This window comes from Trachurus trachurus (genome assembly GCF_905171665.1).
Source record: "Trachurus trachurus genome assembly, chromosome: 10".
Lineage (NCBI taxonomy): Eukaryota > Metazoa > Chordata > Actinopteri > Carangiformes > Carangidae > Trachurus > Trachurus trachurus.
Window position 1 is genome coordinate 1,980,016 of NC_139894.1, and position 14,106 is coordinate 1,994,121.

The following is a 14,106-nucleotide window of genomic DNA, read 5'->3' on the forward strand; positions in this document are numbered from 1 at the left end:
CTGGTTGACCCGGTCACATCTGGAGCAGATGTTCTTACTCATCCTCTTCCTCCTCTCCTCCTCAGACTATGGATCAGAGGGTTGGGTTGTTCGTTCTTCTGGCGGTGGGCCTCCTCTGCCTCGGCTTTGCGCCCGCCGTCTCTCGGGCGCAGGATATCGTTGACGACGACGGCAACGGTCTGGACGACGACGCGGACGTGGAGGACGAGCTGGACCTGGGGTTGGCCGGCGCCGACGAGGAGCTGCAGGGCGACATGATGGCGGAGGAGGGGGAGGGGGAGGAGCCAGCTGCTCCCAAAGCCCCGCCCGCACCCAAGGTTTTTTATTTTATTTTATTTTATTTTATTTTTATTCTGTTGCAGGTTTTCAGTTGTGTGTGTGTTTTTTTTTTTTTTTTTTTTCTGAATGAACTTTTATAGTCTACCTGCCAGCCCATAGGGCCCCATTGTGAACCCGGAAATGTTGAGTACCCCAAAGTTTTATGTTAGAAATAGATAGTATGGGTCCCCAGTATTCAGAAACTGCCGGATGCTAACTTATATATATTGGGCAATTAGCATAACAGACATAATTAGCATAAATTAGCTTAATTGCCTATATGGGCAATATTTCAACAAAATTGACTTGGCTGATCTGGGCAATATTGGAGTGGTTTTAGGGGTTATTGATGATGCTGAATCCATTTCTGACATTTTCAAAATTCAAAATGGCTGTCTAAACCGGAAGTGACCAGATTTTAACTGCCAGTGGGCCGATTTTGATGGATTTCAAAATCTGGTCACAGGTTTAGACAGCCATTTTGAATTTTGAAAATGTCAGAAATGGATTCAGCATCATCAATAACCCCTAAAACCACTCCAATATTGCCCAGATCAGCCAAGTCAATTGTGTTGAAATATTGCCCATATAGGAAATTATGCTAATTTATGCTAATTATGTCAATTATGCTAATTGCCCAATATATATAAGTTAGCATCCGGCAGTTTCTGAATACTGGGGACCCATACTACATATTTCTAACATAAAACTTTGGGGTACTCAACATTTCCGGGTACTCATTGTTGGCAAGTAGACTTTTACGTAACGGAGTGAGTTCTGGTCCAGGAAGCGCCTGTGACTGATTAACCAGCTAAATCAGGAAGTCGGTTTGATAACGGACTGACCTGCTGATCCACTGCCCTGCTTTCACACCACACACACACACTACACACACCAGTACACACACTACACACACTACACACACTACACACTACAACCATGACTCAGCAGCTTTAACTTTTTATTTTCTAAAGGTTTACAAATAGTTCAAGCTCAAATCTGAACATTAAAAAACACAAATTTAACAGCTTGAACGACAATGACATGTAAATTTTGACCCGTTAGTTTGAAACCAACAGTGAAAAACAACTGAGAGATTTTATGAATGAAAAGAAAATAAGTTGTAAAGTGATCAGAGGATGAACAGTCCAATTACTCACTTTAACTTCTCCTTCTTTTCTTCCCATTCTCTTTCTTTCTCTCCTTCTTTCCTCTTTCTTCATCTCTACCTTCCTTTCCTTCTCTTTCTCTCTCTCCTCCTTCTCTTTCTTTCTCTCCTTCTTCTCCTCCTCCTTCTCTTTCTTTCTCTCCTTCTCCTTCTTTCTTTTTCTCCTTCCCCCTCCTTTCTTCATCTCCTACTTCCTTTCCTTCTTTCACTCCTTCTCTTTCTCCTCCTTCTCTTTTTCTTCTCCTTTCTTCTTCTCCTTCCCCCTCCTTTCCTGTTTATTCATCTCCTTCCTTTCCTTCCCCTTCTTTTTCTCCTTCTCTTCCTTCTCTTTCATCATCTCCTCTCTCTCCTTCTTCTCCTCCTCCTTCTCTTTCTTCATCTCCTCCTTCGTCTCCTATTCTTTCTTCATCTCCTCTTCCTCCTCCTTCTCTTTCTTTCTCTCCTTCTCCTTCTTTCTTCTTCTCCTTCCCCCTCCTTTCTTCATCTCCTACTTTCTTTCCTTCTTTCACTCCTTCTCTTCCTTTATCTCCTCCTTCTCCTTCTCTTTTTTCTTCTCCTTCCTTTCCTTCTCTTTCTTTCACTCCTTCTTTCCCTTCTTTTTCTCCTTCTCCTTCTCTTTCATCATCTCCTTCTCTTTCTTTCTCTCCTCCTTCTCCTCTTTCTTCATCTCCTCCTTCATCTCCTATTCTTTCTTCTTTGCCTCCTCCTTCCTCTTCTCCTCCTCCTCCCTCTTCTCCTCCTCCTCTTCTCCTCCTCTTCTCCTCCTCCTCCTCCTCCTCCTGTCTCAGGTGACGTACAAAGCTCCAGAGCCGATGGGGGAACATTTCTTTGCAGAGTCTTTTGACCGGGACACACTTGACGGGTGAGCACAGTGACGCGATTCACATTTAATTCAATCTACAGAAAACTTTATCAATAAACCGATCGATCACGATGTTCATGAAAAGTCAGAAAACAGTGAAAATGTCTGACGTTTCAAAGGTTTTTTTGAACAGTTTGACTGATCGTTGCAGAACGACACAACTTTGTATTTGTTGACGTTTGTTCTTGTGTTTGTGGAGAAATCGACTGATATTATGTAATTGATTATGAATTATTTATTGAAGTTCTACGACTGTATCAAACTGGACTGTGGTGCAATGAATTCTGGGTAAATTAAGAGAGAGCCAGAGGCGTTTTATTTTGAAATTTAATTTCCCATAATGAGCAGAGCACTTAAGCCTGCCACACACATAAAGATAATCGGGCTGATTTTGCCCTGATTTTCCCCCTTCCGACCACGGACAGACACCGCCCGATTATCTAAAACTCTTAAGATTATCTTATAAGATTCTCTTGTAGTGTGTGGTGTGTTAAGAGTCTAAATTCCCCCGACAATCGGCTCGGAAAACGTTTGGCGCCGATAATCGTAAGTATTAAACATGTTCAATATTTACGATTATCGGGGCCGACTTCGGTGACCGTTTCAATCAAAAGTCATCTTGTGTGTGTGTGTGGAGAGCCGGTGTTGTGCGGAGAAGCGCCTGCTTGCCGAGCTCTGCATGCTGCTCGCGGCAACAAGCCACTTCTCCACACAGCACCGGCAACCCCACAGAGCCACAGTGCAGCCCTGGCATTACATGAGGTTCACACAGACATTCACGCATACACGGGAGATTTCCTGATAGCTGATAGCAAAGACAGTAGCGCTCATAGCCGGCAGCCGGCAATAGAGCAGCCATGTTTAAACGATCATGTGACCGCCGCTCACAGCCCGTCATGTGACAGCGCACGGGTCCCTATTGGACAGCTGCTTGACTGCTCAGTGTCCGGAGCCACAGACACACACAGACACACAGATGGGATCGTTGTAAAGGCTGAAGTGTCCCGCTTTCATAAAAAAAAAATTACGTCGCTCTCATTGTCCATTCCGGAAATAGACCCGAAAGAGTAGCTACAACGATACTGATCTCTTTCTGAGTTTTCTGACCAGAGGGTCAAGATTCTGAAAAATCTTAATGTGTGTGGTGTGCTGTGTTTGGAATATCGCAGCACACCACACACAATACGATCAAAACTGTTCAATCACAGATTTGTTATCTTCATGTGTGGGGTCTCTCACAGATAAAAAAAATCCGTTGAGATTTATAAAATCTTTATGTGTGTGGCAGGCTTTACTTACTGTGTTGTTTTTATATTTTTGGTGCCGGTTTATTTCTGTGACTCACCGGTCTGTGTTCGTCTGCTGGTTTCAGGTGGGTTCAGTCCATCGCCAAGAAGGAGGACGCCGACGAAGAGATCGCCAAGTACGACGGTAGGTACACATGTGAAGAACCTGCAGGAACTTCGGGGTAATTTCACTGGGCGGTGCTTGAGGTTTACTCTTTGCTGATTGGTCATCGTCAAAGCGGGATGTGACGCCAAGAGAAAAGCCCCGAAATGAGCGGCATTTTTAAAACCCAGGGTTATTTTATAGGAGAGTCTTCACAGCTGAAAAAAGAGAGAATAAGTCAGAAAAAGAAGAGTATTATGGCCACATTGAGAAAAAATGAAAAAGGTGTTAACGCTGTTAGTCCAAAGAGAAACTCTCTTTTCAGCTGCGTAGGCAAAACGTTTTTGAGGAGACGAGGAAAAGCTCACACACTGGTCAAAACAGGAACGTCCACTAGAGAGGTCGACTGATGTAAAATAACATATTTAATGGTCCATCAAAAGATATATAAAAAGTGCAAAATAAGAAAACAAAAGCAACTAAGACAAAAACGTTTCAGCTTCAAGTCATAATATTTTAACCTGTTGTTGATTTAGAGGAGGAACGTTGTTAAAATGAGGCTGTGGAGCATTTCCTGAAGTTGTACTTCAGTATAGGTTTCACAAAAACAAAGGAGATAATTAATCTTTTGGCTCATCAGCAGCACATTGTCGTCAGTATCAGGACTTTGAAAAGAATATGCAAGACAATGCATCTATTCCACAGAAAGAACCAGAACAGCTACCGTACCTACTTACCGGTACAAGTAAATTCACAACTGTTTTCTAATAAAATTGCCACTTTATTCTCGTAAAATAAAAAAAAAGAAGACGTTTTTTTCTCCCTAAAATATTGACTTTATTCTTGTAAAACTATGACTTTATATTCTATGTCTGTGAATTAATTTATTTCTCAATGTGGCCCTATTACTCCGTTGTACATGATAGTAGTAGTAGTTAAACAAATGTATAATAAGTATGTAAATGCACGATTACGTGACGATTGAAACGGTAATTTGCTTCATTAGAAAGCTACCGGAAAAAACAACACATCAAATTTTTTTTTTTTTTACTTCTGCACAACGACTGCGCGATGATCGAAACTCTGTTGCACGTCGCCTCAAGAGTTCGACAGGTCTTCTCTGCAGTGGAGACGCGGCTAATGAGAGACCGTACTGAGGATAAACACTGATGATGATGATGATGATGATGCTGATGTTGTTGTTGCTATTGGCGACAGGTAAATGGGCCGTGGAGGAGATGAAGGAGAGTAAACTGCCCGGAGACAAAGGTCTGGTCCTGAAGTCCAGAGCCAAACACCACGCCATCTCCGCCCAGCTGCTGCGGCCGTTCATCTTCGACACGCAGCCGCTCATCGTCCAGTAAGAACACAACACAACACAACACAACACAACACAACACAACACAACACAACACAACACAACACAACACAACACAACACAACACAACACAAGCTCACCTCTCCAGATGTTGCTGATTATATTTTTTAAATGTGTGTTTGTTTGTTTGTTTGTGTGTTTCCAGGTATGAGGTGAACTTCCAGTCCGGTATCGACTGCGGCGGCGCCTACGTCAAACTGCTGACTCAGACTCCTGATCTCGACCTGGTCAGTCTGAGGCTGCTACACACACACACACAAACCTACACACACACGCACAAATACACACTCACCTGTCTTCTTTTCCACCTGCACATCATCATTCACAGCTCTGGATTTTCTCCTCTGTGTTTAACTCTTTCACTGCCGGGCGTTTTCGCAGCAGCAGCTACCGCCAGCTTTGTGACTGATCCTTTTAGACCCACCATATATTATTTATTATTATTATTATTATTATTATTATTATTATTATTATTATTATTATTATTATTATTTAGAATAGAATAGAATAGAATAGAATAAACTTTAATGTCCCACAGGGGAAATTTGTTGTGGACTCAGTGCATGGTAAAAAAGCTGCCTTAATATACATAAAATACATAAATGACAGTTGACATGTACACACACACTCATGACACACCCAGTCAAGGGTTAACAAGATTAAAAAGTAAACAAACAAACAGACAAACAAGCATCAGTTATTGCACATCTCCCAGATAAAAAATAAAAACAAGAGTTATTGCACACCTCCCAGGCCTCAGCGTACACCATCTACAGAGATGTTTAAAAGTTTGATGGAGGTGGGTACAAAAGAGAATTTAAAACGTATATACGCATTCAACCCGTCAAATGAAAGAAGACAGTCTCTACTTTCCATTAAAAAAAACAGTGTGTTTCTATCTTGTTCCAGTCTTCAGTAATTGGCTGTTTAATAAAAGTTAGTTCAGCCCAAATAGACATTTTGGCACCAAAATCTTAAGAAAAAGAGGTTTTTTGTTGGCCGTCATTTTCAGGGATGGATAGATGGATAGATGGATAGATGGATAGATGGATGGATAGACAGACAGACAGCATTCACATGTCATTCATGGCAACAACGAAAAATAAGAAACAGATCTACTCGAACTAGAATTGCAGACCTAAAAATTAAGCTATAAACACTCAATAGACTAATAAAATACCTACAAGTAGAAATGCAAAAATACATATGATATAACATATATAACATACATATAAATATAAATCAATATATCAAAGGTAAAATACTAAAACTAGTTAATTATTATTTAAAAGAACAAGTAAAGAGGTGAACCAGAACAATAGGCTCTGTTATATTTAGCAATAAAAAAACAATAAAATCAACACTGATAAATGACTTTTGATGACAAAACGAGATAACGGCAGTTAAAGAGTTAATCATTACAGCTTTGATATAACTTATATGTGTGTTTTTGTGTGTGTTTGTGTGTGCAGGACCAGTTTGTGGACAAGACTCCGTACACCATCATGTTCGGACCCGACAAGTGTGGAGAAGATTACAAACTGCACTTCATCTTCAGACACAAAAACCCCAAAACCGGCGAGTACGAAGAGAAACACGCCAAGAAGCCGGACGCCGACCTGAGGACGTACTACACCGACAAGAAGACACACCTCTACACACTGGGTAACACACACACACACACACACACACCTGTTTAAACACCAGATAAGACACAGACACACACTTACCCGTGTTTTTACGATCGCTATGGCGCGTTTGTCGATACTTGAAACACTTTTTCAAAACTGTAAACGTACGTCATACAATTCTCAAAACAGTTCCTTTTTGCTCAAAATCACACAGTGTAACTAAACAATAACAATAACTGATGGAACAACACAAACTGCATCACTTAACTTGAGTCACATTATTGTATTGTATTGACTGTCATAAGTAAAATATGTTATATCAAAATGTAAAAAACAGAAAAAAGCAAAAAGAAAAGACTATGATATGATCTATATACTACTTATGCCGTAACATATTATGTCAAAACGTGATAAGTAAAAGAATGTTAAAAAAAAAAAAAAAAAGGAGAAAAGATTATGATAAAGATTTTATTCTGTGGGTAATGGGGGCGGGACTAGATAAGCTTTTGCTTCTCCCGCTTTCCCTTTCGGCCATGTGCATTGTATTATTGAACTAAGATGAAGTGTGATGATGATGATTTAAATTGACATGCCCGAAATAAATAAATTGATTGATTGATTGATTGATTGATTGATCATAAATCGACTTTTGTGCCGTAGTTTCCTTTGAACCTCTCTACATTTCGCTTTTGTTGGATTATTAAATGCAGGTTTCTTTTTTGCAAACACTACAACAAGTGAATGACTTATCTCAGAGCAGCTTTGCATGTTAAAACTTTTAAAAAGAGGAGAAAAATCGGCAATTTTTGCAGAAAAGGATCTAAAAAAAAATTACTGCAAGAAAAAGGTCATTCACAGATGTGTGAAAACGCAATTTACAAACAGAAGAAATACAGAAAAAATGAAAATCTGTTTTCCTTTTCCTCATCTTTCCATCTTTTTTTTTTTTTTTTTTTGTACAAGATCAGTGTGATTCCTAGATGTAATGTTTATATATCGATGGGAATCAGCTGTGATTTGATGTATTTGCATGAGCTCAATCAACTGTTTTTCAAAAGCAATGAAACAAAATACAGGAAATAAATTAGTTTCATCCTTTAAACGGTTTACAACATGAGGTTTTCTGTTTTGACGAACGGCGTGAAAGCGATTGAAACTTCAGCAGTTAACATCAACTGTCTTGGTCTCGGTTGAGCTTGTGTGTAAAAGAAATTACATAAAACAAATTTTAAAATGTGTTAAAGGAGTGGGTAACACTTTACAATAAGGGTCCCTTAATTAACGTTAGTTAGTACATTATTAAGCATTAATATATAAACTAATGTGTTAACTAACGCTGAGTAATGCATACGTAATGATAACTAATTACATTATTCAACTTTTAATTTATTAACTAACTTTGAGTAGTAAACATTAATTAACTGCTTACTAATAGGCTACATTAATTAATGTGTTTCCTAACCCTAAGTGATACATAATAATTGTTTATATATCTTTAAAGAGTTAATTAATGCTTAATAATGTACTAACTAACGTTAATTAAGGGACCCTTATTGTAAAGTGTTACCAAGGAGTGTATTCTGTGTCATAAGAACAAGAAAAGTGTTAAAAGTGTTGAACAACGGGTGTGTTAACGGCTCGGTGTCGCCCCCCAGTGTTGAACCCCGACAACACCTTCGAGGTGCTGGTGGACCAGACCGTGGTGAACAGCGGCAGCCTGCTGAAGGACATGACCCCCGCCGTCAACCCCGCCGCCGAGATCGAAGACCCCGACGACCAGAAGCCCGAGGACTGGGACGAGAGGGCCAAGATCCAGGACCCCGACGCCGCCAAGCCCGAGGACTGGTCAGTACCGACGGATCGCAACGCCGCTGTTGGTTTAGCAGAAAGTGGTTTTAACCATTAAAATCTTAACAAAACCAATCTGTTCTCCTTATAACTAAATAAGAAATTTAATTAAAAGTTAAAGACGGTAGTGCAGCATGACTAACGTATACATGTGAGCATTTCTTTATGATCAGCTACATCTAGATCCGAAATAAATGATGGATATTAAAAAAAAAAGGAAATAAAAATAAGCAAAAATCCTTTTTAAAAGTAGGGTTAGGGTTAGGTTTAGATAAGAAGAAAAATAGATATTCAAGAAGGGGAAACTTGAACAAATTCTACAATAAATGGCAGCCGTTCATGGATTTTAGTTTAATCATTCTATACAGACTATGTCTAAATACTTTTTTTCACTGTAGGCCTATTATCTATTTGGTTTTATTTTTTATAATTGTTTTGTTCTTAAAAATATGCAAATCTAACTAAGGGTGTATGCAAACATGTTCGACACCAATGTGTTCTGATCTAAATGCCTTTGTTTCTCTTGTATACACATCAATAAAAATATGAAACAGAAAAGTAAGAAAGTGGTTTTAACCATTAAAATCTTAACAAAACCAATCTGTACTCCTTATAACTAAATAAGACATTTAACTAAAAGTTAAAGATGGTAGTGCAGCATGACTAATGTATACATGTGAGCATTTCTTTATGATCAGCTACGTCTAGATCCTAAATAACGATACGATACGATCGAATAAATGATGAATATATATAAAAAAAAAAACTAAATAAAAATTAGCAAAAGTCTATAGAGGCTATGTCCTTTTTAAAAGTAGAGAAAATTATATATTCAAGAAGGGGAAACTTGAACAAATTCTACAATAAATGGCAACCGTTCATGGATTTTTTTTTGTGACAATGTAATTCCCCCCCCTCCCATACACACACTCTTCTTTTTTTCTCTCTTCTTCTTCTCTTTTCTCTCCCTCTTTTACTATTATTTATTAATCTTATCTATTATGTTTATGTAGTCAGTTTAATCATTCTATACAGACTATGTCTAAATACTTTTTTCACTGTAGGCCTATTATCTATTTGGTTTTATTTGTTATAATTGTTTTGTTCTTAAAAATGTGCAAATCTAAGGGTGTATGCAAACATGTTTAAAGCCGACACCAATGTGTCCTGATATAAGTGCCTATGTTAGTCTTGAAACAGAAAAATAAGCAAAAATCTGAATAAAAGAAAAATATATAAGAAATATGGCCAATAATAAAAAAACAAATAAGTAAATGGAGGTTTTCTCAGCCAAAGAAACTGTTATTTGATATTTACAAACAGTTCATAATGAGCAGCTTTTCAGAATTGGTCTGTCGGCATAAAAAAGCCCTTGATTGAATATTGATCAATCAAGACTGATCAATGTTTTCCTGTTCGCCTCCTTCAATCATTTGTCCCATATAATATAATTTGTTATCTTGAGATCTCCTATTAATAATGTCATTAGATGTCGATCTCTAGAGAAATGAATGATCCCGTTGTCTCAGGGAGAATGAGGGAAATTAAACGCACCGACTCATTTATTAAAAGTGTGTTTTATATCTGATCGATGTTTTTATTCTATCTGGTGGTTTTAGGGACGAGGACGCTCCCGCTCAGATCGCTGATGAAGACGCCGTGAAACCGGACGGTTGGTTGGACGACGAGCCCGAGTACATCGGAGACCCCGACGCTGTCAAACCCGAGGACTGGTACGACATCACACAACACACACACACACACACACACACACACACACACACACACACACACACACACACACACACACACACACACACACACACACACACACACACACACAGATTCAGGATCAGACTCCGTCCTGGTTTTTTAAAAATCTTTCTAATGCTCCAGAAACTCCTGCACTTTATTTGAGTTTTTAAAGGGATAGTTCAACATTTTAGCAAATTGGCCCATTGCCATAATCCCTATAGTCATAGCAGTAGGTTCGTTACCTTTAATTGTCGGTGCAAGCTGTTTTTAGAACGGTGGAGCAGAGCCGTGAGCTGCTCAGAGCTACGCTACGGAGGCTCATTATGGGATTTCTTGGTTTCCCTCATCAAACTCATCAAATACAAAATCCAACAACTCCACAACACTCTGGTGGACAAGTTGTGAGCTGCACATTCACCACGCTATGAGATAATAACACAACGTTACCACACAGAGTTGTTTTAGAGGTAAATACAGGGTAAATACAGAGTCTGCTTGCTGAAAAACTGTCCCTGAAGGCAACGCACATCAGCGGTTTTGCATGAATTTACCTCTAAAACAACTCTGTGTGGTAACGTTGTGTTATTATCTCACAGTGTGGTGAATGTGCAGGTCACAACTTGTCCACCAGAGCGTTTTGGAGTTGTTGGATTGTGTATTTGATGAGTTTGATGAGGGAAACCAAGAAATTCCATTAGCCTCCGTAGCATAGCTCTGAGCAGCTCACGGCTCTGCTCCGCCGTTCTAAAAATAGCTTGCACCTACAATTAAAGGTAACAAACCTACTGCTATGACTATAGGGATTATGGCAATGGGACAATTTGCCAAAATGTTGAACTATCCCTTTAATAGTTTCTCATCAGTACTTTTCATCTACCATATTTATATTTATCTGCGTGGATGGGAGAATTGTATGTATGTGAGAACTGTGCGAGGAATGTCAAATGTACTGTTTTTTATCTGTTTTGTGTACTTAATGTAATGCAGTTACTTGTGGCACATGACTGTCCATGGAAAAAGGAGGTTTTTATACGCACATCATGCTGTAGGCTATTGAGGTGCAGGGCAATAAAAAGTAACGTAGAAAAAGAAATTGATTACTATTTCACTGCTATGATGAGAAAAACTTTTTGACTACAAATGGGTTCCCACTGATTATATTTGTGTTTTTCTGGGTCCAATTGTTTAATGATAGTGTATGATGTTTTCTATATTTAAAAGATTTTCTATATTTAAAAACTGTATTTAAAACTATATATTTAAAAGTGTATATTTAAATACTGTAAGCTGAAGGATGTGCTTACCCTTACCTTCAGGCTCGCCCCTCCTCACCTGTGACCCTATATATGGGTGTGAGCGTTCCTTTGTTCTGTTGGCACCTGAAGAAGACCACACATGGTCGAAAACGTTTGTGCAAGTGCTAAATAAATCACTGTGACCTCCTTTAAAGGGATAGTTCAACATTTTGGCAAATTGGCCCATTGCCATAATCCCTATAGTCATAGCAGTAGGTTCATTACCTTTAATTGTCGGTGCAACCTATTTTTAGAACGGAGGAGCGGAGCGGTGAGCTGCTCAGGGCTATGCTATGGAGGCTAAGGGAATTTCTTGGTTTCCCTCATCAAACTCATCAAATACAAAATCCCCAAACTCCAAATCGCTTTCGTGGACAAGTTGTGACCTGCACATTCACCACGCTATGAGATAATAATGGAACGTTATGAAACTGAGCCGTTTTCGAGGTAAATACAGAGTCTGCTTGCTGAAAAACTGTCCCTGAAGGCAACGCGCATCAGCGGTTTTGCATGAATTTCCCTCTACAACAACTCTGTCTCGTAACGTTGTGTTATTATCTCATAGCGTGGTGAATGTGCAGGTCACAACTTGTCCACGACAACCTTTTGGAGTTGTTGGGTTGTGTATTTGATGAGTTTGATGAGGAAAACCAAGAAATTCCCATAGCCTCCATAGTATAGCCCTGAGCAGCTCGCCGCTCCGCTCCACCGTTCTAAAAATAGCTTGCACTGACAATTAAAGGTAACGAACCTACTGCTATGACTATAGGGATTATGGCAATGGGCCAATTTGCCAAAATGTTGAACTATCCCTTTAAGAGTGTGCGGGCAACCCTCTCTTTTTCTACATGACTGTCCATGACAAATTTCCCTGCAGAGACAATAAAGTTTGTCTTGTATTGTCCTGGTAACTCGTCTCTAACTCTGACTGTGTCTCGTGTCTCGTGTCTCGTGTGGCTCCTTAAGGGACGAGGACATGGACGGCGAGTGGGAGGCTCCTCAGATCCCCAACCCGGCCTGCGAGACCGCGCCCGGCTGTGGCCCCTGGAAACGCCCCATGATCGACAACCCCAGCTACAAGGGCAAGTGGAAGCCCCCGATGATCGACAACCCCAACTACCAGGTGAGGTTCGGATGGATGGATGGATGGATGGATAGATGGATAGATGGATAGATGGATAGATGGATAGATAGATAGATAGATAGATAGATAGATAGATAGATAGATAGATAGATAGATACTATATTTATCCTGAAGGAAATTCAGTTTCTCAGCTCAGGGTATCCGCGGGGTCTTGAAAAGTATTAAAAGGTGATAAATCAATTTTGGGAAAATTAAGACCCTTAAAAAGTATTAAAAAGTCTTTTCACAACTTTATAAAGTCTTAAATTTTGAAGGTATTTTTTCTGAATTAGTTAGTTAGTTTCATTTATTGTCCACGATGTGGAAATTTGTTTTTGGTCTCATAAAAACAACAGGCAGGACAACAACAACAAGCTGTCCAAGAGTTTGAGTCCTAAAAAACATTGTGAAAGTGTGTGAATTTATTCATTTTATTAAAAAACAAAGATGAACCGGTACATAAAAAAGAAAAGAAGATTGTTGTTTTTGTTTTTTTTGTTGTTTTTTTATTATAAACTTTGCCTTTTATTTATTATCCTAGCCTATTTTGAATACTGTTGTATCATAGTAGTCTATAGTCTTTATCACAAACTAGAACTGTTAAGTTAAAAGTGTCACTGATTTATAAATGTTAACGGCTTGAAGTGGTGGTGAGGTACTGACAAATATTGAGAAGGTCTTGAAAAAGTCTTAAAAAGGTATTAGAATTAACTTCAAGACTCCTGTATATACCCTGCAGCTGCACAATCAATTATCAACAAATCAATCAATATAAATAGTGCATAGAGACAGAGTAAAAGAGTAATTTGAAATAAAGAATTCAAGTAATAGGTAATAAATGGTAAATGAGAGTGACAATAAATAGCCAATGATACTGAAGTAAAAGTAAAATCTGTGGTTTTCGTCGCTGTTTTTTGTTTCAAAATCAAATCAAATCAAATAAACTTTATTTGTCCCGGAAGGGAAATTTGTCTTGGGCAAGTGGCGTCGAAACAGCTGCTTTGTACTTGCAATACATACATACACAATACATACACTACAGTAGTAACAATGGCACACATATCCAAGAAAGAAAAGAGAAAAAACAGCCAGACCCGATCTTATCTAGTCTGGCTGTTAAAATAAATAAATAATAACTAAAAGAAAGCAGATATACAGTACATTAGTCAAATACATTGAATTTGAAACACGTGGAAAAATATTTACAAATTTCATTAAATTATCCAGTAGTTGGGGAAATGTTCTCCAATCGTGGAATAATCAAAAGTTAATTTTCTTTAATTATCACTGTGGTGATGCAAAATATAAATCAATAACAATAAATATATATATCCTACAT

At 38.7% G+C, this 14,106-nt stretch overlaps 1 protein-coding gene across 2 annotated transcripts in view; it reads left to right on the forward strand.

The window, feature by feature from the left end:
* Positions 1-14,106, forward strand: part of canx (calnexin) — a 37,123-nt gene that overhangs the window by 9,015 nt on the left and 14,002 nt on the right. For both annotated transcript variants that reach the window (XM_083980409.1, XM_083980408.1), the window contains exons 2-10: positions 66-317; positions 2,275-2,348; positions 3,721-3,779; positions 4,956-5,097; positions 5,261-5,342; positions 6,588-6,780; positions 8,402-8,591; positions 10,214-10,327; positions 12,611-12,767. In XM_083980409.1, coding sequence (XP_083836535.1) covers positions 69-317; positions 2,275-2,348; positions 3,721-3,779; positions 4,956-5,097; positions 5,261-5,342; positions 6,588-6,780; positions 8,402-8,591; positions 10,214-10,327; positions 12,611-12,767 — 1,260 coding nt within the window. In that variant the 5' untranslated portion in view covers positions 66-68. The remainder of the gene's footprint in view (positions 1-65; positions 318-2,274; positions 2,349-3,720; positions 3,780-4,955; positions 5,098-5,260; positions 5,343-6,587; positions 6,781-8,401; positions 8,592-10,213; positions 10,328-12,610; positions 12,768-14,106) is intronic.